At 43.2% G+C, this 26212-nt stretch overlaps 1 protein-coding gene across 1 annotated transcript in view; it reads left to right on the top strand.

Moving 5' to 3' along the window:
- plxnb2b (plexin b2b) overlaps nt 1-26212 on the top strand; it is a 92661-nt gene that overhangs the window by 39868 nt on the left and 26581 nt on the right. Inside the window, 4 exon segments of the mRNA XM_057051684.1 lie at nt 23310-24430; nt 24967-25155; nt 25233-25358; nt 26054-26154. Coding sequence (XP_056907664.1) covers nt 23312-24430; nt 24967-25155; nt 25233-25358; nt 26054-26154 — 1535 coding nt within the window. The 5' untranslated portion in view covers nt 23310-23311.

Raw genomic sequence — 26212 nt, forward strand, 5'->3', positions numbered from 1 at the left:
GTAAAAATGCTGCACATACTTTAATTGCCAATACATTTTCCTATAGACATCCTCTAAGATTTTGTTGCATTATTTACTTTCCATCTCTGTAAAGTTATTAGAACTGCATGACTGTATGTCCATTAGTACTCAAAGTTCACCGCAGTGAGCTGGAAAACACAGAAACTGAAAGTGCTGTCAAAATGCTCTTGGATTTGGCCCTAATACATCTCCTGTGGTTGTTGTGTGTTGTAAAACGGTGAGGGGGCTTGCAGTTGTTATCTGGACAGAGAAGGGTCACATGTGACTTTCTGCCTGATGTGTGGAGAGCGAATGCCACATTGCCCTTTGTTACATAATGATGAAATATTGAGTGTATGACCTGGTAAAATTTTTATCTTGCCCTGCACAGATTGCATTCCATAATCTAATGAGACAGATATTCTTTAATGGAAATCCTGGACAGGGTCATGATTGCCACGATAAGTTGAGGATACAATTACTCAAGGCTGGGATGCATACATTGGTCAATGCATCATGCAACCTGATTGGATTAAAAAGTGCTTTTTAGTCATATTTATTATTCTTTTTCATAAAATGGGTTGAAATCGTGAGGGCCCACTCTAATGACAAAATGTTTCACAGTAAAGCAGCATTCAAGCACAAGTTTGAATCAGGGACGACCACACAATGAACAGTCCTTCCATGAATCCACACAGGCACACAGACGCCATGACAATAGGTTTAAAAAAAAGTCCCACTAGACAGTGAATCATCTTAGTTGTGCTTTAACAAAAAGCAGCTCATCTTAATTAAACTTGTATAAAAATAGAGACACAGCCTGAGTGGTACAGCCTTTGGTGCGAAGGTGTTTGCAGAGGTAGAATTGCTATGTTTTGCCATACTGATTCAGTCTGTAAGAAGAAACCAAACTTTTGGTTTTATTTCCAAATAATCGATGGAGCTGGAGGTCTTTGTTTCAGTGTGGAGTCACAAGCTTCCTGCTTTCGGTTTCTGTTCTCTTTCTGGGAAAAAAAAAGATTTCCCTGATTCATGTGCTCCTACTTGCTGGAGGGTCTGTGTGCCTGATGCCATAGTGGGACCTCAGCTGCACAGATGGGTTGTCTGGTTCGCAGTTTTTTTTTTTTTTTTTTTTTTTTTTTAACCATTCGCCTGGAGCAGCCACCGCTCCAGGACCACCGGGCCTGATGAAGAGCTGTAGACGATCCATTTGGCAGCTCCTCATTTGACATGGGGCTTCTGTCCCCAGACACATTCCCACCACCACCACCCTTCTCATCCCAAGTGCTCCTTTGAAACAAGGGAAGCTGCCAGGAGGGGAATCCATCATTGCTTTGGCCCAGAGCGCTACGTTTAACGTTAGAGCACAAATGGAAAACGTGCGCAGCACAACAAGAACGCAGTGATGTACGGACCTTCTCAGCCATCCACCGTGCTTTGAAAAAGTGGGCAAGGAGTTCTCAGCCCACCCTTTCATTGTGATTATCAATCACCCTGGAGCTTGTTGAAAAATCATTTACTGTACATGTAAGTGATTGACGACCCAAAAATAGGGTGCGCACGCCTGTCTCATCCGTCCACCCCCACAGACGTTATGCCCTCGCTCGGAGGACAAATGAACATACAAAAATACATTCCCAAAGCACTCGCAAATTGTTTCCAAAGATGTGACACTTAAAGTCTAAAAGAGACTGCAGGCCTGATGCAGGCGGAAAACATCGCTGATTTCAATAGTTAACACCCCCGGAGAAATATTTCTCCTGTCACTCCCCCCTTTGATTGTTAGAAACACATTGGAACTGTTGATCTATTTGATTCAGAGTGGAGACATCCATCTGAACCAAAGGAGTCAGAGCAGAAATCCAAGAGTTGTTTCTGTTTTCCTCACATTTGGCGGATAAAAGCTGCCTAGATTTCTGGACCTGGGACCTGAGAGTCGTTTTTATCCAAGACAGAAAGCTCAAATCTGCTGTGCTACAGTAGAAGGTGTTTCTTCCCATCTGACCTTGGGAGTAGGTTGGAGTTTGCTGTTGATGCTTTCCGGTAGGCTTCGAAAATATTATGTGGATTAAGCCTGAAACTTCTGGAGAATCCGCTCTAATCCACTATTCCTCCTGATCAAAGGGAGAGAAATGCAAGTTGAACTCCTTTCCGCTTCTGTTTTTTCATGCATTCTCAGCCACATTGTGCTGTACTTTCTATCAAACATGCACTTTGCCATGCCCTTGTCTGATAGCTTGAATGTACCTGACTGAGTCAAATAAGCTGAGAAATTGGACGGGGAATATCTATTGTGTGGTGGAGACTGGGTGGAATTGTGAATTGAAAGGACCAATCGGTCATGTATGGGTCCTGAAAAGGGTCAATTGACTTTCTGACATATTTCTGATTGTCCAGAACACATGTCTCCAGACTCCCAGTTTGCCTCAAGTTACAAAAGAAATACAAATCCCAATGTTTCCACATTCATGGTTGTAACGCGTATTGGTAGAGAAAAGTAGATTTACTGCTGTGCAAATCTGAGGCACTTGTTAAAGGATTTATTTTTCCCAATTCATTACGTGTAAATGCTCATACAAAGTAAATGAATAGTGGATTACCCCAAAATGACACTGTGTGTAAATGGAGACTCTTTTTAAAAGATCTACCCACAAAAAAGAGATACAAATATGTAAAAATGAATATTGTGCCAACACTTTAATAGACAGTGTTAGTCTTTGCAACACTGGCCTCGCTTGTAATTACTGTATTTAGTTTAATTGTTTACACTCGAACCTTGAAAGATTAAAGATTCATATATGACTTCTCTTATTATGGTAACTGGGCTGTATTTCTATGGCAGTTTTTTGTCAGCTGAGAAAACTGAAAGCAGTTATTATAAGTCTGCATTTACCCGTTCACACGCACATAAATATACTGGTGGCAGAGGCGTCCCACAGGGTGACACATGCTCGGTCGGAACACATTCACACACCAGTCAGGCAGCTTCGAGAGCTATGTTTCTATGGCCCTGGACCACCATTGGAAAATACTGTCGTAAAAAGTGAGGTTACTCGTCAAATCCCTCTCAGATAAAACCAAACAATTACCTCAAAGTGAGGCTAAAAATGAAAGAAGCTGCACATTCTGATGATAGTGATGATTAGCTGAGTGTTCGGTTTGAGTGGCACTTTTAACATTTCATTCGTGTTGATGGCAACTTTTGAAAAGATTAAGTGCTTGGCATTTTTCTGGTTCTAAGAGGAAATTAGCCAGCACCTACTTAAAGCAGTGTTATTGTGGGTGTTGCCAGGCCAAAGATAACTAGATCACTTAGTGTTTTCCTCTGAGTGGCAACTTTCCAACAACACTGGGCAGCTAAAATTCAGACGTATGAGAGGATAAAATTAGTCTCCAAAATCCAGACTGGCTGGGTGCTTGTTCTAATTATTTTTGTGAAAGGAATTTTGTGCTTAGTGACAGATAAATGTGCACAATGACAATAAAGTTTGCAGGATTCGGAATGCAAAAATAATTATTGGAATTTTTAGCAATTTAAAGCAACTGTCAGTTAAGAAATAAATGCAAGAACTTAAATATGTTTTTTAAAAGATTTAACAACAATGTGCTTTTCTATAAACCCACCAATTATAAAACCTGAAAATAGTTATATTTAAAACATGTGTACTGGATACCTGTCCCATAGATGAGCACATGTGAATCATCTTTTCCCCACAACAGAGATTAATTAGAATTTTTTGACTGGATCACACGTTTGTTGTCATTCTCTGTAGCCACAAACAAAAGCCAACAGCGCCAACTGTTTGAAGCACGATACATGGCTAGCTGGCACGCCATCTGCTTACGCTGATCCAAAAAAGAAAAGAAAGTAGTTGACACACACGTTTACTGTGATGTTTCATTTATGGCCCTCAGTCTCAGCGGCTGGCAGATGTAAATGGTCCTGCATTGGGGTCGACATCGTGGAAAAAGCACAGCTTTGCTCGATACAAACTTGGACCGCTCCGCTCTGTCACTGCCAGCGAGGAGCAGAAACAGCAGTAGGATCTTGAGCGAATGAGGGACGCCCTGCAGCCCACTCGTGGCGATATGTTATCGCAGATATGTGATATGAGAGATCCGTATACTGAAACGATGTCGTCTGGATGCCGTTCAGACAGCAAGAAACAGTGCTGATGTAATATTTGGTTGGCGGATTTGGAAAGATGAGAACGGCCAGAGAAAATAAAGCATCCCTGAGAAATGCAGATCCTTGATACTTTTTGTTTTGAATAATAGTGCCAGACAGGGTTTTGAAATGCTGAGAGTGTGTGGTAAATCAAACGCTGACATCTCCAATTTAATAAGAGGGCTTTTTGAAAGATGTGTTTGGATTTTCATCTGTGTAACAGTGGCGCCAGATTCATTTCAGAGTCGAGGAAGACTCAAAAGGGCGATTTGTTTATTTTTTTGTATGTTTTTTTGAAAATAAAAAAACTAGAAATGCTCCATTCAGTGCACTATTGAGGTTTAATCATTGCACTGCTTTATTCTCAGACGCTGCTACTAAATTCACCCCGGTGGAACTCCCCTCCACTGTTCTGTATATTACACAGCATTTATACAGTTACCAGCTGTCTGATTACGCAACCTTTCTTCACCCGTATTAAATAATTATGTCATGTTATGAGACAGATAATAAAATTCTCTTTGTCCTTGTTTGAAATTTTTAGTCGCTGAGAGGTCGTTTTCATGAGTGTAAAGAAAGGAAGGAAGAGGGTGAGATAATTGTTCTTGTAGTGTGATTTCATTATATTCACCAAGCTGCTGCAGTAGTTCTGTGTCACCAGAGATGTTGAATGAAAATAAATCATTATTTTTTTATGAGCAAAACTTGCCTACTTTGTTGATCTAATCAGATCAGATGGAAATATCTGATCTCTTCCGTAAATCCAAATCATCCGCCTGCCAACTCGACCCCCTTCCTGCCCACCTGGTCAAAGACTGTTTACCTGTCCTTTCTGGTTCATTACTGACATTCTTCACTCCTCCCTGTCCCCCCGGCCTTGTTCCCTCGTCCCTCATCCCTTAAACAGGTGCAATTACCCTTATACTCAAAAAACCTGCTGCCAGCCCCAACATCCTAATTAATTTCAATTCATTTTCAACTTTACACTCCATCTCCAAAATTCTGGAATAAACTGTTGCAGCTCACATGAACAACCTTTTTTTTATTTTTTTAAATTTATTAAATATTCTTCTGAATGCAGCTGATTCTGGGCTTTTAACCATATTTATCCTCCTTGATCTGACTACAGCCCTTGAAACCTTTTTCATTTTCTATCCTCCTTGAAAGATTTCCTTCCATTGGTTTCACTGGCTCATCCTCACCTTGTTTAGATCCTGTCTAGCCATACTCTGCCCAACTCAAGCACTTCAAAACACAGTACTTTCTAGTCACTCGTGTTGTCCTCCATGGTTCTGTCTTTGGCTCCCACCTATTCATCCATTTGGTCACATCTTTTGGAAACACAACATCCAAATTAATTGATACACAGATGACATCCAGCTCTACACACAACAATGCTATTCCCATCTATGCCCTGTTTACATCCCGCATCCCTCCTTGTTCTTGCTCATAAAGTTCTTCATAAGCTAAAACTGGGTCAAAGTCCGCTGCCTGCATCCTCTCCAGAACTCTCTGATTCACCATATCACTCTGGTTCTCTAACAATTTCACTGATTCCCCCATTAAGGAGTTACCTAGAAAATCCTGCTCCTCACCTTTAAGGAACTTCACCAACTTGCACCCCCCACTAATCTTTCTGAACTCCTTCACATCTACACTCCCTCACATGCTCCGCTCCTCCTCTGCCCTGTAACTCACATAACCCCCTGCCTGTCTACTGTGGTCTCACGGGCCTTTTGTCACTCTGCTCCCCGTCTCTGAGACTCAATTCCCCAAGACCTCCAAAATAGTCATTCTCTCCCTCTCCCATTTCAAATCCGATTTAAAATCTCACCTTTTTAAAAAGCCGTATTTCATTATTTCCTTCACTGAACTGTTATGATATGTTAAGTTATGTTTTTATTTCCTAATTTCTATACATTTTGTGTTATTTTGTACAGTCTGACAAGTGTCCTTGAGTGCTTTTAAGGTATCCATAAATCAAATTTCAAGAGTCTACTCATAACTGTAACCTGAGCCCTAACCCATTTGCCGGATATAAAATATTCTTAATGTAACCTCGATGAAGTGGACCCTAACCACTGTTGTTTTACTTTAAAATATCACTCCCTCTTTATGTGTCATGGCACATGGCATGTAAGACAAGTAATTGATATGGATTTTAATTTACCAGGTCCGTCCATTTAACATGCATTAAAAGTGTTGAAGTGGAATGGTCTGTGGACACTTTCATTACCCTTACCCTGGCATTGCCGGTATGTTCAGGTCCACTTGGCAACTTATTTGCCCTGTATGAGAGTTTCTTCTTTGCTATCTGCGCTAGCCAGGCAGCTGAGCTCCTGTGCACCGTCTGAAATGAAAAGTAGCCTGCTGCTAAAATATGATGCTTTTTAGGCATCATCTGTCTGGAGTGATGAGCTTGAAAGAGAAATCAAGAGGGCGATGAGTGTTGACTCAACTAAAAATCAGTATACTGAAGGATTTGCTATTCCTCGAGCTCATTTTATAAAAACCTCGTAATTAATTCCACTTGCCTCTAACCTTTAAGGCGTGGTTTTGTGGAGCTTCCAAACATATAATGTGATTTTCAACACTCAGCTTATATTATCTCATTATTTTCCTATTCCCAGGAACTCATGACGGGACATCGGTGGGTCCTTCTTTTCCACAATCCCCTCTGTTCCCCATTTCGCTGAAACCACCATTACCTCAAGCCAGTGTGCCCCATCCCCCACCCCCACTCTGTATCATCAATTTCTAAATTTGTACGGGACAAAGAGAACCCCCTGAGGTTGCTGAGCTGTCTGACTCAGTGTCAAGTGCCCGGCAACCCCCAAAGCCAAAGAGTTCGGATGGAGGTTTGAAATCAGTGTAAATTCAAACGGAGACCCCGTGCTCTTTTGTGGATCCAGGCTGTTATCATAAGTCAGTGGCTGTCATGCATTTTGTTAGCATCGACACTTTTCTTTGGGTAGCCCTGCAAAGAAAGATTGCTTGTCGCGGGGAGGAGATAGTTGTCAAGGTTGTGTTCTTGCCCTGCGGATGGAGGCTGGTAGCAATTCTTCTGCGTGCTTGCTTCATTTCTAAGGGGTAGAGGCAGCGTGTTGGGGATTTGAGAGGAGTAGTTCAGGATCAGGAGCATGCTGGTTCCTGCAGATCTAAGCAACAAAGTGAAAAGATGTACTTTTTGCATAGGCACTTCAGACAGCACTTGACAAGAAGTCATTTCTACAGAGAACCCTGTGGTCTTGGCTAAAGTGGCTACATCAATGTTCAAAGGGCAGGAGAGTTAACAGGCCATACAGCGAAAACAGTGGGGAGCACAGTCCATCAACGCTGTAGGAGTAGATGGGTTGGTTGTCCGCTGCAATTATTGCTACCACCGTTCTTCCATAACTGATGTGAAATCTGTCTCTTATGACCAAATGCAAGGAAGAAAAGCAACAGTTAAACCTCAGACTAGAACACAATCACATTGTATCTCAATATGTCACTTTTTTGTGGCAAAGGGATTCAAATATATTTTTGTATCTATAAATATATAATAGCAGTGTTCTATCATTCCCAAGATCCATTTATTTAAATTCTTTAAGGTTCACATATGAGTCTAAACAGACATTGACATGAATTGCTTTTTGACTAGTTTGCAGGGATGTACATCCATAAAGCGGTTACACCGGTTTATCTCTATTCCCATTCCCTTGGGTCCCATCTGTCTGAATTCTGTCCATTTCAACTGCTGACCTCATAAAGACGAAAGTAAGAGGATTTCATTCTTTACGGTGTCACACAAAATCACGCTGCTGTCCTATACAGGATAAAAAGCTTGGATATTAAACATATTACAGTTGAGGGGAACAGCACATCACGTATGCACTACCCAGTCTGTTTGGGGCTTTTTTTCCTTTCAATGTCATTCTTTATCATGAAATACAATGCAAGTGTCCCTGTCAGAATGGATTAATGTGGATCATTTGTATACCAAGGACATATTTCTAAAACTCCAATAAAAATTCTGTAAACACATGTCCTGTAAATGTATGGGAGAGATGATCTTTTATACTAAGTGGCTGATGGGAGTTTTATTTTTCTTTGTTATTTGTTTTCCAATAAAGCAATTTGATGAAATACTGGAAGAGCGGTCCGATAATCCCCAACAGCAGCCACGCAATCCCTGATTTGTGATGTCGAGCATGCTGTATTGTAAACAAACTCAGGCAGCATACCAAGGCAGCAAAGATCTTTTAAGCTATGCAAGGTCATTGCCCTGCAAAATGGAAAAAAAAAAGATTTTCCTTCCACTTGAAGAGAACATTTTGAAACCAGACTTCGATGGTAAAGGAGCATCTGGGCACAAGTGAAACCAAGTCTCATTTGTACAGAACAAGAAGAGAATTATGGCGCTCTTCATAGCACCGAGACGTTACTGTAACGGTTTAGGATTGGATTTTACTTAAAACAATCGGTCTCTTTCCAAGTTGACCCTTGGGTGAACCGTTTATTGCAGAGAAAAGGCTCTTCAACCAAAGCGCGCCACACAGATTATTTTCAGAAGTGGCAGCGTCATTACGGGTTTCCTTTTGGTCTGTTTTCTGACTGTAGCGCGTACATCAGTCAAGGAAACATGATTCAATGCTAGTTTTTCCCTGCACTTTTAGGAGCGGGAGTGCATTTGTGCCATCCTGGAAACCCAGTCTGTTAGCAGGCAAGTCGTGCACTGTCGCTAAACAAGCAGAACTCTCGTGCTCTCAACGCATAACATGCCACAGTCATATGAGTCCATTTACTGATCTCCTCTCATACATCAGTAATAATTTCAGAACACTGGAAATAAGTGTTATTCGTTGTAAATGGGCTATGAAAAACTCTGCACAATCCAAAGAAACTTTGATATCTCGTCTCATATCGCACCTCCTAATTAGAATTCTCTAATCTTTTCAGCACATCTGCTGGATATTCATGCTACAACAAAAATAGGTTGGTTTTTTTATGAAAGGAGGCTGAAGTTGAATTGATCCTTGATGCATCATTACTTAATACAATGGCACATTGATCTAGCAAAAGAAAAACACAGGTGTTATTGGGTTATGGCCCTGCAGGCCAGTTTTTTTATTCCCTCATCATAGATAAGACTCACACATCCTTTGCTAAATGTGTTTGTGTCTTTTTCTCACCCCATAGTGAAAACTACTGGGAAATTTTAAAAGACTGTCACTCTAGAGAAAATCAGTCAGAAGGATTTAGGATTTCGCTACCAGTTGGAGGTTTAGGCCAGATGATTTTCCCATGCACACAAACGCTCACCCACAGATACACGTGTGCACAGACCACTTGAGCCGCTGGCTGACAGTGATTATAAACCTCGGGCATATCTGGCCTCGAGCAGCTATCAAGTGCTGCACACAGTGTGACCTAACCTCCTGATCCATGGTTGCTATTGCCATGGTTACAATCAGTACTTACACCACACCCTACTACCACCATCTTCGTCTTCTGCACATTCCCACTAAGATGCAATTTCTGATGTATTATTTGGGTCCCCAGGTATGTAGATTGCTAGACCTCGCATTTCTCCTTCACAATAGGACCAATCAGTAAACTAAAGTGTCACTTGCTATTGCCTCTAGCTTGTTGGACTTTGAGTATCCATTTCTGAAACTGTCTTTTTATTGTACTAAGTGAGAACAGTGGCAGTTGGGGATCATATCATCTCTGTGTTTCTAAATATATGTAGGAAACTGCAAGAACATTGGTAGGCATACCTTTAGGCTGAATTAATCACGGGAGAGAGACTCTACTACACTCCACTGAGCCACAGCTAATTTTGCTATGCCCACTCGTTGCTTTCCACCGACTAATACACAGGAGTGCAGAGCGCAGTTAGATCTACATGATGGTGAACAGCTGACAGGGAAGCATACAGGAATAAAGCACCACAGGCACTGAAACTGTGTTTCCCTCCGATGGCTGTGGTGCTGTCCTGGGAGACCATTATGTGCTCTCTGAAATGCAATAAATTCACGCAAGGAAGGAGACGACAACAGGCACGCTATGCTGAATGTTCAGGTTTTTGAGATCATGAGCTAGATGGTAGATTTCGTATCATTTTCCAGGGTGGGGGAGGAGTTTTCATTCTTTGGGGACCTGAAAAAGACTTTGATGTGGTTATTTTTCCAAAGTAGGATCTGCTGTTTCTGTATTGCAGTCTTGTTTGTCATGTCATCAGGGATGCCATTTTTTTGAGGTTCTGGAATAATTTAAAGCTTGTCTTCCTATTTTAAAACAGAATGGTGGTAAGGTAGAAAAAAATAGTTACCCGCCAGTACAAGTACAGCTTTTTTGACATATAAATTGATGGATTTAAGTGTGAATTCTTAATAGTGTTGCTCAGCCAACGGGTTACAGGGTTGATGCCTTAATTAGGGTGATGTTTGTCTGTTTTTGCTCTTAAATGATTATAATAAATGAGCAAAGCTCCAAGATGTGGACACTAACAAGTGAAACAATCGTTAATTGATTTAAAGTAAGCAATCATATCCCCAAAAGCCAGAGACGTTATGGACACTGTCTACTTTTTTCTATTTTCTTGCAGTCACAAAGAACAATACATTTCTCTCATTTGACTGTATAGCATCCTTTTTGATTTGGGTCTAATTGGGTGCAAGTTCGCCTCTGGTAGAACAGATACAGCTAATTAGGCACTTGTGCGTATAATTAAAATGATGTACCGTGGCCAAGCTTCCAGCATTGTATGTGTTTAACAAAAGGCAATTAGGAATTTTATCACCTGAAAAGATCCTTTATCCATTTTATCTGAACATCAGAGACTGGCTCTGTTTTTTGAAGGCAACCACGAACCCGTCACTGCCGACTTCAGCGTCTGGAACTGGTTTATCGTTGGCACCGAAGCTGAGAATTGGGTTTGATCCTGGGAGGCTGGTACTTATCAGGAGGATTGTGATACAGAGGTTTTGGTAACCTCCTCAGGGATCGAACTCTCTTTATGTTCCTCGCTCCTCCCTCCCTCCCTCACCATTAAGACCTGTATTAAAGATTCATATGGCACCTACAGTGTATTCTGAGCACATTGCAACCCTTCTGATGCTCTTTCCTTCCTGCCCTCTGCCCCTTTCCCCTCACGCGTGTCACCCACTCCACCCCATATCGGCAAATTCCAACTAATAAGGATACGTAGAGCAAATCCCCCCCATCTCCTCTTTCCGCTGCGGATTAACGTTCTCACCCTTGGCAAAAAGAACAATCGGCACAGCAAATGCCCTCTTTGTTGCTGTTTTGGATCCTGGAGCTTATTTTCTGTCTTTCTCAATCTGGATCCCTTTTACTTTCCTCTGGTTGAGGCAGATGCTTTCTTGTCCTCTCCATCTTCTTACAAGTTTTTCTCCATTTTCTACGTATTTTCCCTGCCCTGAGCTCTCATTTCTCATTACAAGATACGCCACCCATACACATATGCCCCGTTGACCACTTTTGGTTTTGTTTCTCATTAGAAAATTCCAAAGTCCAGCCGATCATCACAATGAATTTGGTCTCAACAGTCGATTTAATAATTTCTGCCGGAGTAGATACAGGTTTCCCGGGGGCAAAATATATTTCCTTGTCATTTCCCTCATTCAGTCCCCTCCGTACAATCCAATAGAAGCAACAACAAAGTTCATATAAATGATAAATGGAGTTGATGCGGGCATTTATCCCTCCTCTGTCTTAACTCGCTCTATCGCATGTAGAAATGAGGCGACTCACACTGGCCCCACCGGAGTCCTCCAGCAATTAGGCAAGTGCCAGAAAAACACATTAATCTCACTATTATATCTACCCTTGTTAATTTATAGTTGAGTTGGAGAAGCTCACTCATTAATTGGCTGCGTTGGATGGCACAGAGTGAAATTGCATTTGCATAGATCATTTTTAAATTGCTGCCGAACATCCAGCTGGGAGCAATGCTCAGGATAAACCTGCTGGTTTTAAGTGTTTGATTGTTTGACAACGGTGTAGCCATGAAAGGGAGCAGGCACAGAGAAAAAGTGTCCGGGAGACGTTGGTGGCATTTTAAGCAATTTGCGGCATCCATCTTACCCATGTCTCCATATAGAGGCAAGGAAATTGGCTGTAGTCAGCAGACCAGGGCGGGGATAGCAGGTGGCGGGCAGTAGAGGAGAAAGCAGAATGGGCACCCGGGCACGAGCGTGGAGCACGGGGGGAGAGTCGATTCCAAAAGGATTCTCAAGTTTCATTCCCAAAATTGAATTGTCAATTGCCATTCATCCAACCACTCTGCAGGATTGGAAATGAATGGTTGTCCTGAAAATAAAGGTTAGCCCTTGAGTGAAATTCAGTGACGGTGTGGGTGGCTGGGTGGGCTGGGTGGGGGGAGTGGATAAGTGGCAGAGGGGAAAGAAAGGTGGGATGGAATCAAAAGTGAAATTGAACACGGGGTCTGACCTTGCAGTGCTCGTTTTGAGATGGTTCAGCCGATAATTCCTGCAGCTTGAGCTGCGTAGACAAGCAGTTTCAGTGTGATGGAGTCCAAGAACGTGGATGGGTGTAATTATCAGCACAGGGCTCAGGAGATAAAGAAACTCAAATGAAGGAACTGTAGGCTCCACTGTCAGACAGCTGCTCTATCTGGCACTCAATCTAAAGACTTGTCATGGCGGGAGTGGGCATGTCCGCGTATATTAAAGGTGAGGCTGAGCTTTTGACAGGAACAGTCTGAGTATGACTTTGTTTTTTCCACCATAAAGTCAGACATGTTTGGACCTGCTCCACCATCACATCTAAAATCTGTGACACAATGTCGATGAGGTCACCTGACATTGAAGCCTTGTGGCACCTCCAGAGATGATGCCGCGGATGATGCGTACCAGACTGCAGCCCCCTAGTGCTTATCAGCCATCTGCAACCTGATTAAAGCGGCTTATTTACACACAGCGGAGAACTAAATCCTTCTGACCTTTTGTTTGCCTGCACCTCGATCAGTACCGAAACCGCAGAAGGAACGAGCAATTATTTAAAAACTAAAATCAAGCATATAGGCCACTTATCAATTGTAACATAGGTGGAGGAATCCATGCGCGCTTGCTCACATGCATCCTATTTTTAAAGGCGTCTCTCAGCAATCTCTGCAGCTCCAGCTCATTATTGCAGGATGCTGAGGAATAGAGCAATCACGGGAGGGAACCGTCTTAATGGGATGTGGGGAAGCTCCGTGATGATTTTTCTGCTCGCACTGTTTATTGTCAATCAGGATCATGTAATCAGCTACATGTTAAACCAGATATTGATATGCTATCACTGGTCACTCTATTGTTTTGTTTTGCTCTGAACATTTTATTCCAACAAAATATAGAAGCACAGCCTCTGACACCTGTTGACATCCCCGATTCCAACACAAATCAATTAGCGTTTACCCCCGGAGCCTCTTAAATCTTTAGAAGTTCTTCCTTTATGCCTAAATCCTGTTTGTAGTGGAGACACCAGAATAGGTTGAATGGATGCTGGCAGCCTGAGTGACGGCACTGCCGATCATCCCTGTGATTTCAGACTTAATTAACTTGGGCATCGCACCAAACATCCTCCGACCTGTCAGCTGTGAGTGCGGGATCACAATCTTCTCTGAAAGCTGACACAGTGACAGGAGGGTACAGATACTTTGGGTTTGTCACAGCTCCAGTCTGAGTTTAACTCTTTTGGCCAAAAATCTGGGAGATATGGAGAATTGTGGTGACTTTATTTAAGTAGTTCATAAAGTCTCTTTTTCCTTCACCGGGGGGGACCTATCCTGGCTGCAAATGGGGAAGGCAGGGTACAACCCTGTGAGTTTGCAGCTCATTGCAGGGCCCTGTGTGAGTATTTGGGGTTCAGTACCTTGCTCAAGAGTACCTCAGAAGTGCCATGAAGGTGTCCTGGCACATCCCACCATTACCAGAACACCTTCATAAGATCTTGCTTATAAGCAAACTTTGACCAGTATTCTAGAATTTTAATCATTTTCTGGTTTAGGTAGATATTGACATTAGTGATTAGTAGTTGATTAGACCAGGTGATTAATGTGCTCTAAGTATAATAAAATCCTCATCATTTAAATGTTAAACGAAAACCCAAACCACTATTGTGTCTCATCTTGATACCACAATGCACAAAAGATCCTTGAGCACATTTTTTAGAAACGGTTCATGCATATTAATTTGCTGCAATCAGTGAAGAGCCAAAAGTCCCTAACAGAAACCCTCCCTGCCTCTTGTTTTGCCTGCTTGCTCCTCAGAGATCTCACTCAAACTCTCGAACTCTCTGTCCTTTTGAGCTTGGTGCACTCCAAAGTGCAGGCCAACCATTCTGCCATCAGAACGGACCCACCTGGACCTGTGCCGAACCCCACAACCACCCGGGAATTTCAAAATACCCGTCTCGCCTCTTCTCATGCGGTGGATGAGGTGGCCCCGGCAGAGACCTGCACCGACAGAGCTGTGTTTTTCCTCCTGCTTTTGTTTAAAATAGTTGTCACTTTAGCTTTTCTTCCAAATTTCTCACATTTCTCCCTTGTTCCTGTCCACGCCCTCTTGTCTCTTGTTCCATCCTCCTCCCGGCCCGGGCATCTCATTTAAGTCGATGACATTTGATGTGAAGCGGCGCACACCCATGAGCTTACAACCACTGACTCATAAAATCACACATGCGCATGGTGGACTTGATGCGTAGGGAAAGGTCAGAACTTCTCTCTGAGGGCCTAATCACCCACTCTCATTGAGTGGCTCGCTCTTGCAGTCAGACTTGATTGAGAGAGAAAGTGTGTGTGTGTGTGTGTGTGTGTGTGTGTGTGTGTGTGTGTGTGTGTTGTGTGTGTGTGTGTGTGTGTGTGTTTCATCATAGTGTCAGTCCTATGTAGGCGAGTGAGCAAGTGGCAATGGGATGGATTGCACCTTGTGTGTGAAGTGTGTGCATTTATCAGAAAATGTCTAACTTGTGAACATATGATTAACAGATGATGCTTTTGGGTCAGAAATCGCCTGCGTGTATACATGCACAGTCTTCATGCCTGAACACGTGGTGCAATCAGTGCCTATCGGTATCCCTACATCAGTAATGGGCTCATTCTATTTCTTTGAGGGGTCAAGATGAGTTGCCACACATCTCTTTAGCCCCTTAATACATTCTGTTCTTCACTGGGATTTTGTTGTGATTACACGCCTGTGTGCATGGATGCATGGCGCACGACATTCCGCTTCTCCTCTGACTGATTCCTTCTTGTTTCTGTTCTCATTCCCTCATTAGCAAACCTTCAGTGGCGCCCATTATAGTTAAGTTCAGCGCAGCCGCGAGCAGTGCAGCAGGGATTAAGTATTAAAGAGCCGCAGCTGCTCTGGGGTTCCTGTATCTTAGTGTTTGGCCACTGAGGCCCGATAATGGTGTTTGTTTAGCCATTAGTCAGGCCCTGCTTAGCGGTTCTCTCCCTTCTAACAGCAGAGATGGTGATAGATGGTGGGTGTAGAAGACCAGCAGATGGAGGGATGAGGCTGTGGAGTAGTTTCAATTATTTTAAGATCCTTTGATGGAAATGAAAACCACAATGCACAATGGGTTTAGGTCGCCATATTAATGGTTGTAAGAGAGAGGGAATTCAGAGATCCTCTGTGGTTATGAGTTGGGTTTTTGTGCAAAAGCGCACGTGAATCAGTCCACTCTTCCTGTGATTATCTCTCAACGTCCAGCTAATTAAAGAAATGGCTGTGTGTAGTCTTCTGTGTGGAAAGTGCTGCTTTGTACTGAAAGCCATTTCATTTCATGAGGTGTTTTTTGCAGCTAATTTAGCCATTACCTTTTAAGCTCCAAACCTGACCTTTTCTCCACATACTGAGATGCGCTGACTAATCTTTAGGTCATTACCTGATAATTGCTAGTCACTACCAAAAGCTTAAATCTTTCCGTCCCATGCTGAAGGTTATATCGCAATATTACAGTAGTCAGGCATCATCCATGCGCTGACTCATTTTGACAAGTGACAGGCACCTGCCAGCACACATAAAGGACCATTGAGACTGGGTAACATGTCCATGATTGCCCTCCTCCTGTTCCTGTCCTCCTGCCTTTGTCATCTTTCTAAAAACCTTTCCTGGAGAAACCTTTGCTTTCATTTAGCTATCAGAGATCTGAACTGAAAGAACTGGACATAATTCTCTCTTTGTTGTTTCTATGTAGACACAACTTCCCAAGCTTAGAGGAAGACACATGAAAACAGAGTATATGCCAAAAATAACAGCACGCATACAGCAGTAGTAGAGGTGCAAAGATTCAGAGCAACCATGTCCAAAGTTGCAGTTTTATACAGCAGTTTAAAAAAATAAATAAAATAAAACTACAGTGCGGAACTTCTCTATCCTCCTTCTGGCACAGACGTTACACTGATTCCAGTGGCTGGAGCCAATAGCCCATACTGAGTTCTCTGAAAACGCAGCGCTACCACTCAGCCGAGGTGCGAACGCTGCCATTGTAGTGGCGGAGAAATAGGTGGCAAATTTAATCAGCACTTTCTGAACTCCTTTGGCAAATCACAGGAGGTAACAGCTGTTATGTGGTATGTGACAAATTCTGCATGGTAGATCATTCTGATGTCCCGGCCATATAATGTGCACATACAAAATTGTGTTTTTTAAAAATGTATTTATTTTGCGGCAATGGCATCCCTGAAATTTTAGCAATCACAGTGTCTGTTGTATCCATGTCATGCTTCCAGAGTTAGATCTCTTCCAGTTTACAGCAGTCTCTGCTTAATAATTGTATTTTTAAAGAATTCGTACCTGTAAAGTATCTGCAAACCAGGTAGAAGAAAGAACAGGTGATGAAATGGATTGCTGTTTGTGGTTTGGCCTTCCCCATTATTAGAACACGATTGTTATACTAAGATAGTTCAGTCGTTATCTTTGACCTTGACAGTCCTTCTGGGTTAACTACCGCAGTCAATGCACGAGGGTTTAAATGAGTATTTATTTTAATTTCTCGCAGCATACAGTATTTGCTGTGTTCAAATATTTACATGGGTATCCACTTGAAGGAAATTTGATTGCCGAGCTAATTCAAGCATAAGGAAATCTGATTACCATATTGTTTACCTGCTTTACTGGAGTAATGCTGTGAGTAATGTGTCCTAAGTACAAGTAATTGTCTTTATGTCTTTAGTCACTGTGGAATGCGTCTAACACTGGCATTACATTTCATTTCCTACCTGCTTGTGTTTTGAAACCACATCGGTTACATCATAATGATCACATGGACTCACATCAGTATTCTCATCACCGATATAAATTCATTATATTTTCATGATGGTTAAAGTACACTAAATGCACACTTGCTCCATCTCATTTTTCTGCAAATTCCCATTGAGGTTACAGTCAGTCACCATAGGATCATCATTCCCTCAGAAACCAAACTAAACCACATAACAAGATGCCTCCATTCAGAAACGGCGTTTCTGCTTGTGAAAAGAAATCATTACAGCCAATAAAGTGTGTAATAGATTCTTTCCTGTGTGCCGGCCCGCCTGATGCTTAATTGCTGCATGTGTGTTACCGAGTCTGCTGCCTATGAAGTGCCTGGTGGGTGCCTGGAGCCTGGCGATGACCCCAGGGAATACAGAAGCTACCCTAAAAACAGAGAACACCAAAGAGTCAGCAAACCTACCTCCCAGAAAAGCCCCGAGCAAGAGTCATGACGTCTTTAAAGCCGAACCTGCTTCTTTAGAGAACTGAGTCTGTTCGAGTGTATCTCTGCCATCTTTGGAGCTTCTGCAACAGGGTTCATAGCCCTCATATCCATTTAAGTTTCTAAAACATCCCCTCGAGGACTGTTTTAATACAACAGTGTTAATGTGATGGCGAGAACTGCTTTTCTTTTGCAAATGTCTGGACATGGCGGTGATGTTTGAGAAGCAATTGGCTCCAGAGAGTGGCCCTTCTCTGCCAGGCCATTTAATCAGGTTCTTCACATTCGCCAGCTGTATCCACACAGGAAAACGCCAGCATCCAGCTGCAGGAGGTGCAGAGAACTGTTAGCACTGGGAAAGGGTCCCAAGCTGCCCCTGCCCAGGCAGAGTTGGCTTTTCTCTGTTTATTGAAGAGACAGAGATTGGGCGATTAAACGAGACACCGAGGTCAGTGGCTGAGACGCTTCGGTAGAAGAGTTTGTCTGCACACAGGAACATGTAAATGTGCTGTGTGCTTGTGGCACGTTTGTAGTCGAGTCTAATTTTTCTGCTCAAGAGTCCAGCTGGCAGCAGGGAGATAACAGGATTGTTGGAATGGTGACAGATCAGTGGACGGACAAGAGAACAGCCGAGACTCTTAATGAGGGAATGTCCTGTCCCCAAAATGAAGGTGGTCGCAACAAAACGCACAAAAAGGAAAAAGCTAAAAAACACATCAACAAACTTGTAAAGGTACCAGAGCCTCTCATGCTCTGGTAGTCCGTCTGGTGAGCAAAGAATGCTTGGCTCATGGGCCAAAATAAAGGTGTTGGCATATTTAGGCCAGAGCAGCAGGATCCTGCTGAAATGGCCCAGGTCCGTCAGTCCCCTGCCAGTGCCCAGTGCCCTGAATACAATGGCCTCGCTCGCTGCATTAGTGAGAACGATTCTCCTCGTCCATCAAATTGAAATAAATGAACTGCCAACCCTGACGGCAGGGTAATTGTTCATATGGAAATTGGATTGCTGTCATCACGTGATCTTGCTATCACACCCTGTGAAACAATTTCTCTGCATGGACGGGACAGGGATGTTTGCACGTCGAATAGAAATCAAAATAAATAAATAAATAACCCACAATGGGAGATGTGCCAAAGAAAAAATAAAAAAAGAGTTCTTTGCACTCTCCCACTGCATATTTCATCTGTAACAATAGCCCTTGTTCTCTGTATCCATTGGCAGTGGTAAAATGAAGGACAGGGTTCCCACCCCTCCTTTCTGGCTCCTTAAATAGCTCCTAACCCACGTTGTCATGTCGCCTTGTACACAATTTATCAGGCCATTTCAGAGCAGAACACCCCCAGTGAGGCATGTTGAGATTTCAGGCCTTCACTTACCTTTCCTCACCCACCCTCTTGCCCAGCCCCAAAGCCTTGTGGGACATGAAGTAATTTAATAGCATTTCACTGTTATCAGACGCCCAGCCCACCCCTCCACCCCCTCCTGGCAACAGCTTCTGTCATAGCCAGCTCTCTGATAAAGTCAGCGCTGTATTCGAGTGATCACGCTATCGGGTCACATCCAGTTGTTGTTGGTTTTCTTTTGATTTATTATGACATCCTTTTTCTTGTCTGTTAAGAAGCTGTGGTTAGTCATCCGGCTTCGAAACCCGCCAGGTCAGCAGATGAGGAGAGCGTGATCCCGTCCCCGCACTCTCATACACTCTTGTTTCACTCTCTGCCTGTTGTGATCTTTTGTTCCCCGGGGTAGACACACTCGCGTATCGACCCAGAAGAAGAGGGCGTGGTGCGAGACTCGACCAGGAAGCATGTGGATCGCCATGCTGGTCTTAAGTGCCCCCGGTGTCAAAGAAAAGCAAGTGCGGCGGTCTGAATAGAAGATTGTCTCTGTGTGGTCAGAGCGGGATTAGCCATTACCCTGTCGGCACTTCAAGCCGCGCTGGTGCACGTATCAGTGCTCGCGCACGCACCTCTAAGCTTGTGAATCTGTGCCAGTCTGTGTGCACACCTGCCATTTTTCAATTCGCCCGCCAAACGATCCCTTTCCTCTCCAAACATGTCCAAACATGTCCGGAAGTGCGAAAGATGCTACTCGATAAAAAGGGGTCATGCTTGTGAGGACAAGAAGATTTATTTTAAGAAGACTTTTTTTACTCTCTTTAAAGCTTGTGCATTTAGTAGATTTTCTTTCTGTCATGTTTTTTATGATGATACAAAAAAATGTCCGATTGGAAAGACTTCACTGTTGAGTGTAACTTTATCAACTAACTTTATTTTATTTACTTTTATGAGTTTTACTGGCAGTTTTCCATGATGACCAACTACCGCATCCTAATTCCACAAGACAAGCAACATATGACACAGCGGTAGAAGTGCTGGTTCAGCAGCACATTTGACCACTTTGCAGATTTGGCTCTTATTAGTCATCCAGCATGAGCAGCATAAGCATCTGTGGCTCTAAATCCGAGTAAACAGTCAGCGCTGTCACATTCAGCGAGCTGCAGCCTCTCTGTTCTGTTTCGTGTATATTCATACACGTGACTTAACTTATCGCAGGAAATGTCATCACTCTCCCTTGAATTGGCAAAGTTCCTCAACCTTTAAGTCAGTAATTAGGGATAAATGGATCCAGTGCAAACAATAATGACAATTCAGCCATTTACTGTCATCTCATTTTAGTTTTGCACTACTACAAGCTTTTAATTGGGTTTTTGTTTTGAAAAATCATATAATCTCAACTCCAGAAAACCCAGTATGAAACAAATGTGTGCATGAGAATTAGCTGTTGTTCATATAACATGAATTCAGCTGCGGCAGTCACACACAGTTTTAATTCATCCTTTGTGTCCTTGCAATCACATCTCTCAGACTTGCCAGCTTCATTAGCAAGTGATGTGTTTCATTATAATTTATCCCAGTCGATTGGAGGCTTCATTAGCTGCAGGCTGATGCAGCAAACAGCCTCTGAATTGTGCCGTATTTCGTTTATCCGTGATAAACACGGGCGGATGGTGTGCCCACTTAGAGCAGATTTGTGCGATGCAGAGAAAAACGAGGTGGGCTGACCTGCTGCGAAATGGGCACCGTTCCACCTGTGTCACCTCCACCTCTACCCCCCCTCGACTCTTTGAAGCCTCTTTAATTTCAGCGTTCAGGATTAAGCTCCTGAAAAAAAAAAGAGGATGAAAAGTAATAAAATGGCAGGAGGCACTCTAGGAGCGGACGCGCTCCTTTGAAATACGCTAAGAATTTCATTTGCTCTGACCCACAATGAATATCTGAGTGCAAACTTTCTGATAGGGGGGCTGGCTATATAAAAGTGGAGAGAATAGAAAAAGCACTCTTTGAAGCTTTGTATGTAAGTGGAACTGCATTTCCAGGAAACATAAATGATTGCCCAGAGACACGACCTTGGCTTCCCACGTTACAGCCCCAACGAGTAACTTTTCACGTTTGATTTGAATTCAAAGGGCTCAGGTTATTAACCTTCAAACGAATCTTTGACATGATTCACCTCTGTGGCCTGTGGTTTCAGTGGACTTATGGGAAGTTTCTTTAGTTTCCATCTAGTATTTAGGTGGGACGATCTTTCTTCTGTTGCACACGTGTTCGTCTCACTAAGGTTGATGGGCTTCACAGCTCTAAAGTCCCCATGGTTCACATTAGCTTGGCAACCAGGACAATCCTTTTTAGGAAGATGGCTCTTAATTTGGGCCACTTAATTTCATGAACCCTACAGTAATAATTACAGAATAAAATCGATTCTGTTTTTATTTCCTGTTTTTAGTTGGTTCATAATCTGAAACATTTTGCCAGATTGAACAGATAACTCCTGATCTCTAGCATACTATGTTGAGGTTCAATTTGTCCAATCAAGTGATGAAATAAAGGGCGACATTTAATGAAGCGTTTTCTACCCCTGATCCCAGGGTTGAATTTATCGCCAATAACATTTGGAGGTTGGACAAATCTCATCCTGCTGTTAAGGCACTTTTGAGACACTTTTTTGGAAGTCTCCAGCATAAAGGGGAGCCATTGTGGTGTTTCATAATGCTGACACAACCTTTTAACTGTCGCTCAGCCTGACGTTCATGTAAGAATTTTGTCACCTTAGATTTGAATTTGCTCTCAATTGTTATATCTGCTTAAAGCTTGAATGAATGCCTCCCCTTTGAATTACAGCCGTGCAGACCAACTGTACATGGTTTTGTCTTTAGTAAGTGGACAGGCACTTTATGGCACCATGTTGGTTCATATTTTAAGCTCATGATTTTAATTGATACATCTATGCAGTGAAATAAGTTGAAGTGCTGAGCTGAGGCTGGTCATGTGAAGACTACATTTGTATAGTGGACATTTAAATGCAAATGGAAATTGCCAGTAAAAGTAACAGGTTTCCTCCCGACCCAGTCTCTAATCGGCAGTCTCCCCCTCCATAGAGTGATTGGCGACAGGTTAAAATAATAAACCTTGTTCTTGTTCTAACTATTATTTAAGCTTTCAGTTTGACGAATGTTAGTGCAGACCCAACATGGATATGCGAATAAGGAGGAAGCAGCTATTTGGAGTATGCTAGCTCGAATATGACATGCATAGATGCACATTTGCTGTGTGGGCAGTAGCAGCTTCAAAGCCTCCTGCTGTTCCATATTTACCACACCCTGAGCACACAGCGACGAGCACAGACTCGCAGGCATCTGCTGTTAGCCAGTACACGATGCTGTCTGTATATTCCAGAAAAAAGGGCCGTTTGCATTTGCACAGTCGCTTCCTGTAAGCTTTTATGCGTTGCTAAAGTGGAAAACGGGGGAAGGTGATGCTTATCTGCGCTTTTAAAATCTCATCTTGAACGTTTCCTTCCCCTCAAGAAAGTCACTCTCCATATTAGAGCAATCCATGGTTGTTAATGTGAACTTAATTAATAAAAAGTGAAGCCACTAAAGCTTCTTACAGATAACTTTATGCAAAGGTGATGTGATGGTTGTGATTAGAACAAGGATGAAACCCCGAGTGGATGCAAGTTCTTTAAAGACAATTTTTTCATTCAAGTGGTTTGTAAATGAGGAATTATTTTGTTTTGTCTTAGCAACCCAAGCCTTGATTGGAATTGTTGATTATCCCATGAAATACACTTACGTTCTTGTCGAGTGTTGAATGGGAAGATCAATAACGTTCATCTGAGGGCCTTATTGATCTTCTCATATTACCCTGCAAGAAAGCTAAAAAGGTTATTTTCCCAAAATATTAAATTAGATCCTTTCTGCTAACTTTATCTACATGCTCATTAGATTGTGTGTACATATATAGGATCATATATATTAATCGCGCAGCCTCTGTGCATTGAATGCCCTGTTGCAGATGGTTAATGTACATTTATGCGTGCATTTGGGTGCATTAATAATGAACAGCTTCTCTCATTTCTCTCCAGAGATGGCGAGCTGGGTCTCCCTCCTCCTCCTTCTCTTCTGTAAGTCGGTTTCACAAGCTGAGAAGGAGAACAATAACGTCCCTCTCCAGGAGTTCACCTCTGACACCCTCATCAACAATGTGGTCCAGGACCCTCAGACGGGTCGCATCTACCTGGGGGCTGTGGATAACATTTTCCAGCTGGGACCGTCGCTCCGGCTGCAGGCCCGCACTGAAACAGGACCCAGAGAGGACGCCCGTGCCTGCACGCCCCCTTCGTCTGCGTGTCAGGACACAAAGCTCATGCCCAACGTTAACAAGCTCCTCCTGGTGCACCGATCTAACGGCAGCCTGATTGTCTGCGGCAGCCGCTACCGTGGCATCTGCTCGCTGCTCAACCTGACCAACGTGGACCAGCAGCTGTATTACAGCGACAACAAAGGCGAGAGGACTTATGTGGCTAGCATTGAGGACAACGTCAACGTGGTGGGCGTCATGTCCAACTTCTCAAAAGACGGGAAGACGTTTAGTGTGTTCCTTGTGGGGAAAGGCTACGGAAGCCTAGACAGCATGAAACTCATTAGCACTCGGATCCTTCAAGACTACCGCGATTGGGTGGTATTTGAGAGCATTATCGAGACGTCGACGGTACAGACGATACCCTTTGTTCCCAAGTTCCTGCACGACTTCCGCCTGGCCTTCAAAGAGGACGGTTTTGTCTACTTCCTCTTTTCTCGAACACTCGATGGTACAGATAGCAAAAACCTCACTTTTGTGTCGCGTCTGTGTGAAGAAGACCAACATTACTATTCCCACACAGAGCTTCAGTTAAGCTGCGGCAAAAATAACAGGTACAATAAAGTCCAGGCCGGGTATGTGGCCTCGCCGGGAAAGGAGCTGGTGAGGGCCATGTCCGAGTCGGGATCGCTCGGCATGCCGGAGAGCAAATTTCTGTTCATTGTGGCCAGTTCAGAAGAGGATGAGAGGGACTCGGCTCTCTGCATGTACTCGCTCAGATCCATTAACCAGCGGCTGGTGGACATCATCAGCGCCTGCTACAGCGACTCGGGGAAGATTTCAGGGGAACCTGCGGTGGACATGCCCTATTTTTTTAAAACTGAATTCTGCACTTCAAACATTGCTGTAAGTGTGTTTGTTATTTTTGGGATGACATGAATAATTCACGTTTCGACACTCAATAATGCACAAACATGCCAATGTTTACTGTCATTCCCCACTGTTTACTCCTGTGGAGAGCTTGTCCAGTGTTTAATGTGGTGAAAGCTATTAGCTCAGTTCCCTTACAAACTCTTTTATGTAGTTTTTCAAATATCTGTGGTCAAAAACAAAATCGATGTATATTTATAATTTTTGGAAATATCAGAATTTGCAAGCTGTGGCGTAATGCTGCTGTTGCTGTCATGCCAGGCTGCATTGTGTTACAGTGAGATGACCTTGCGTGCGATTTGATAGAATTTTCCCGATTCTATAGAAAAAACCTACCGAAATTAACGGCACAGCCAGTGAGCCTGAATGAAACAGGTCTCTATTGGCCGTGTCTCCGAGAACGCTTTCAGTCGTTTTAATGGAATAAAATCTGAAAAATCACAGGTACACACTTGTCGGTTGGAAGTCGATAATGATCCCATTTTTGGTTTCTTTTATATTTGCATCTACAGAAGGACACTCTGGAAAACTACAAATGCGGCGCCGACTTTCTGCCCTCCCCTTTGGCCAGCAAGCCCCAGTTTGCATTGAAGGCCGACGCGCTGCTGACCAGACCGGGTCTCCTGACCGCCGTGGCTGTCGCCGTGGAGAACGACCACACCGTTGCATTCTTGGGGAACGACCAGGGAGTGGTCGTAAAGGTGCAGTTGTTTTCTTGCCTGCCAGTGTTTTCCCTCCAGTCATTTTGCTATATAAATATGGGATGTATTCTGTGCAGGTCCACATGACTGCTGAGCCGTACATATACAGCGAGACAGCAGGTGTCTCTGTAGGCGAGAAGGTTAACAGGAACCTTTTCTTCGACCTGAGCCACAGCCACATTTACATCACCACCGAGAAAAAGGTAACTCCTGTAGGCAGGCAGCCCCTTTATATTAACAAGTAATGTTTGAAATGCGTCTAGACGGGAGACGTTCAAGGATGTGCTGAATGAGATCAGAGCTCATCGGCTGTCGATGTGGGTGAAGTAAACACCAGCAAGTGTAATTAGTTATACTGGGAAGAGCAGCGCTTCACTCTCCCTATCTAAGCTCCAAAATGTGAAAGTATGAATATGTAAAGGAAGTAGTATGCACTTTCTTTCAATCACTCATTTTTGTCTTAGTATATTTTATTCCTGGATCATTATTGCGTTGAATTAACATACAAGCATCTTTATCTGGTGGCTCTTTATCCACAGTTGTTTATGCTTTGACTTGTTTGCTGTATTTAAGATGCGATAAGCAAAGGAAGGAAGAGGGGCTGTAGATAAAGGCCCAGCCACATACTTGAAGGGGTTATCGATAATTAATTTATTTGCATTATTCCAAAAAAAAAAAAAAAGATCATCTTCTGATCTTCAACCCTCCTTAATTTGACCTCATTTGTCAGCTCGGTTTAGAGTGGAAATGAAAATCTGTTTGTGGTTTAGAAATGAGGGGATTATTTTACTTACACCTGCAACAAAAGATTCATAGCCAGGGTACAAATCCTTCACATTTGTGCAGCGACTCCCCCGGGCTGCTCTGCCTGATCAGATTCCATCTTATGATGCTGCAGATCACTAAGGTGCCGGTGCAGACGTGCCTCCAGAAGAGAGACTGCCAATCATGTGTCGCAATGGCGGATCCATACTGTGGCTGGTGTGTCCTGGAGGGCAGGTGAGACACACACTGATGCACTCATAAATACGTGCACACAGCCGCGGACTAACACACA

This window comes from Takifugu flavidus, chromosome 13, assembly GCF_003711565.1.
Source record: "Takifugu flavidus isolate HTHZ2018 chromosome 13, ASM371156v2, whole genome shotgun sequence".
NCBI classification, from domain to species: domain Eukaryota; kingdom Metazoa; phylum Chordata; class Actinopteri; order Tetraodontiformes; family Tetraodontidae; genus Takifugu; species Takifugu flavidus.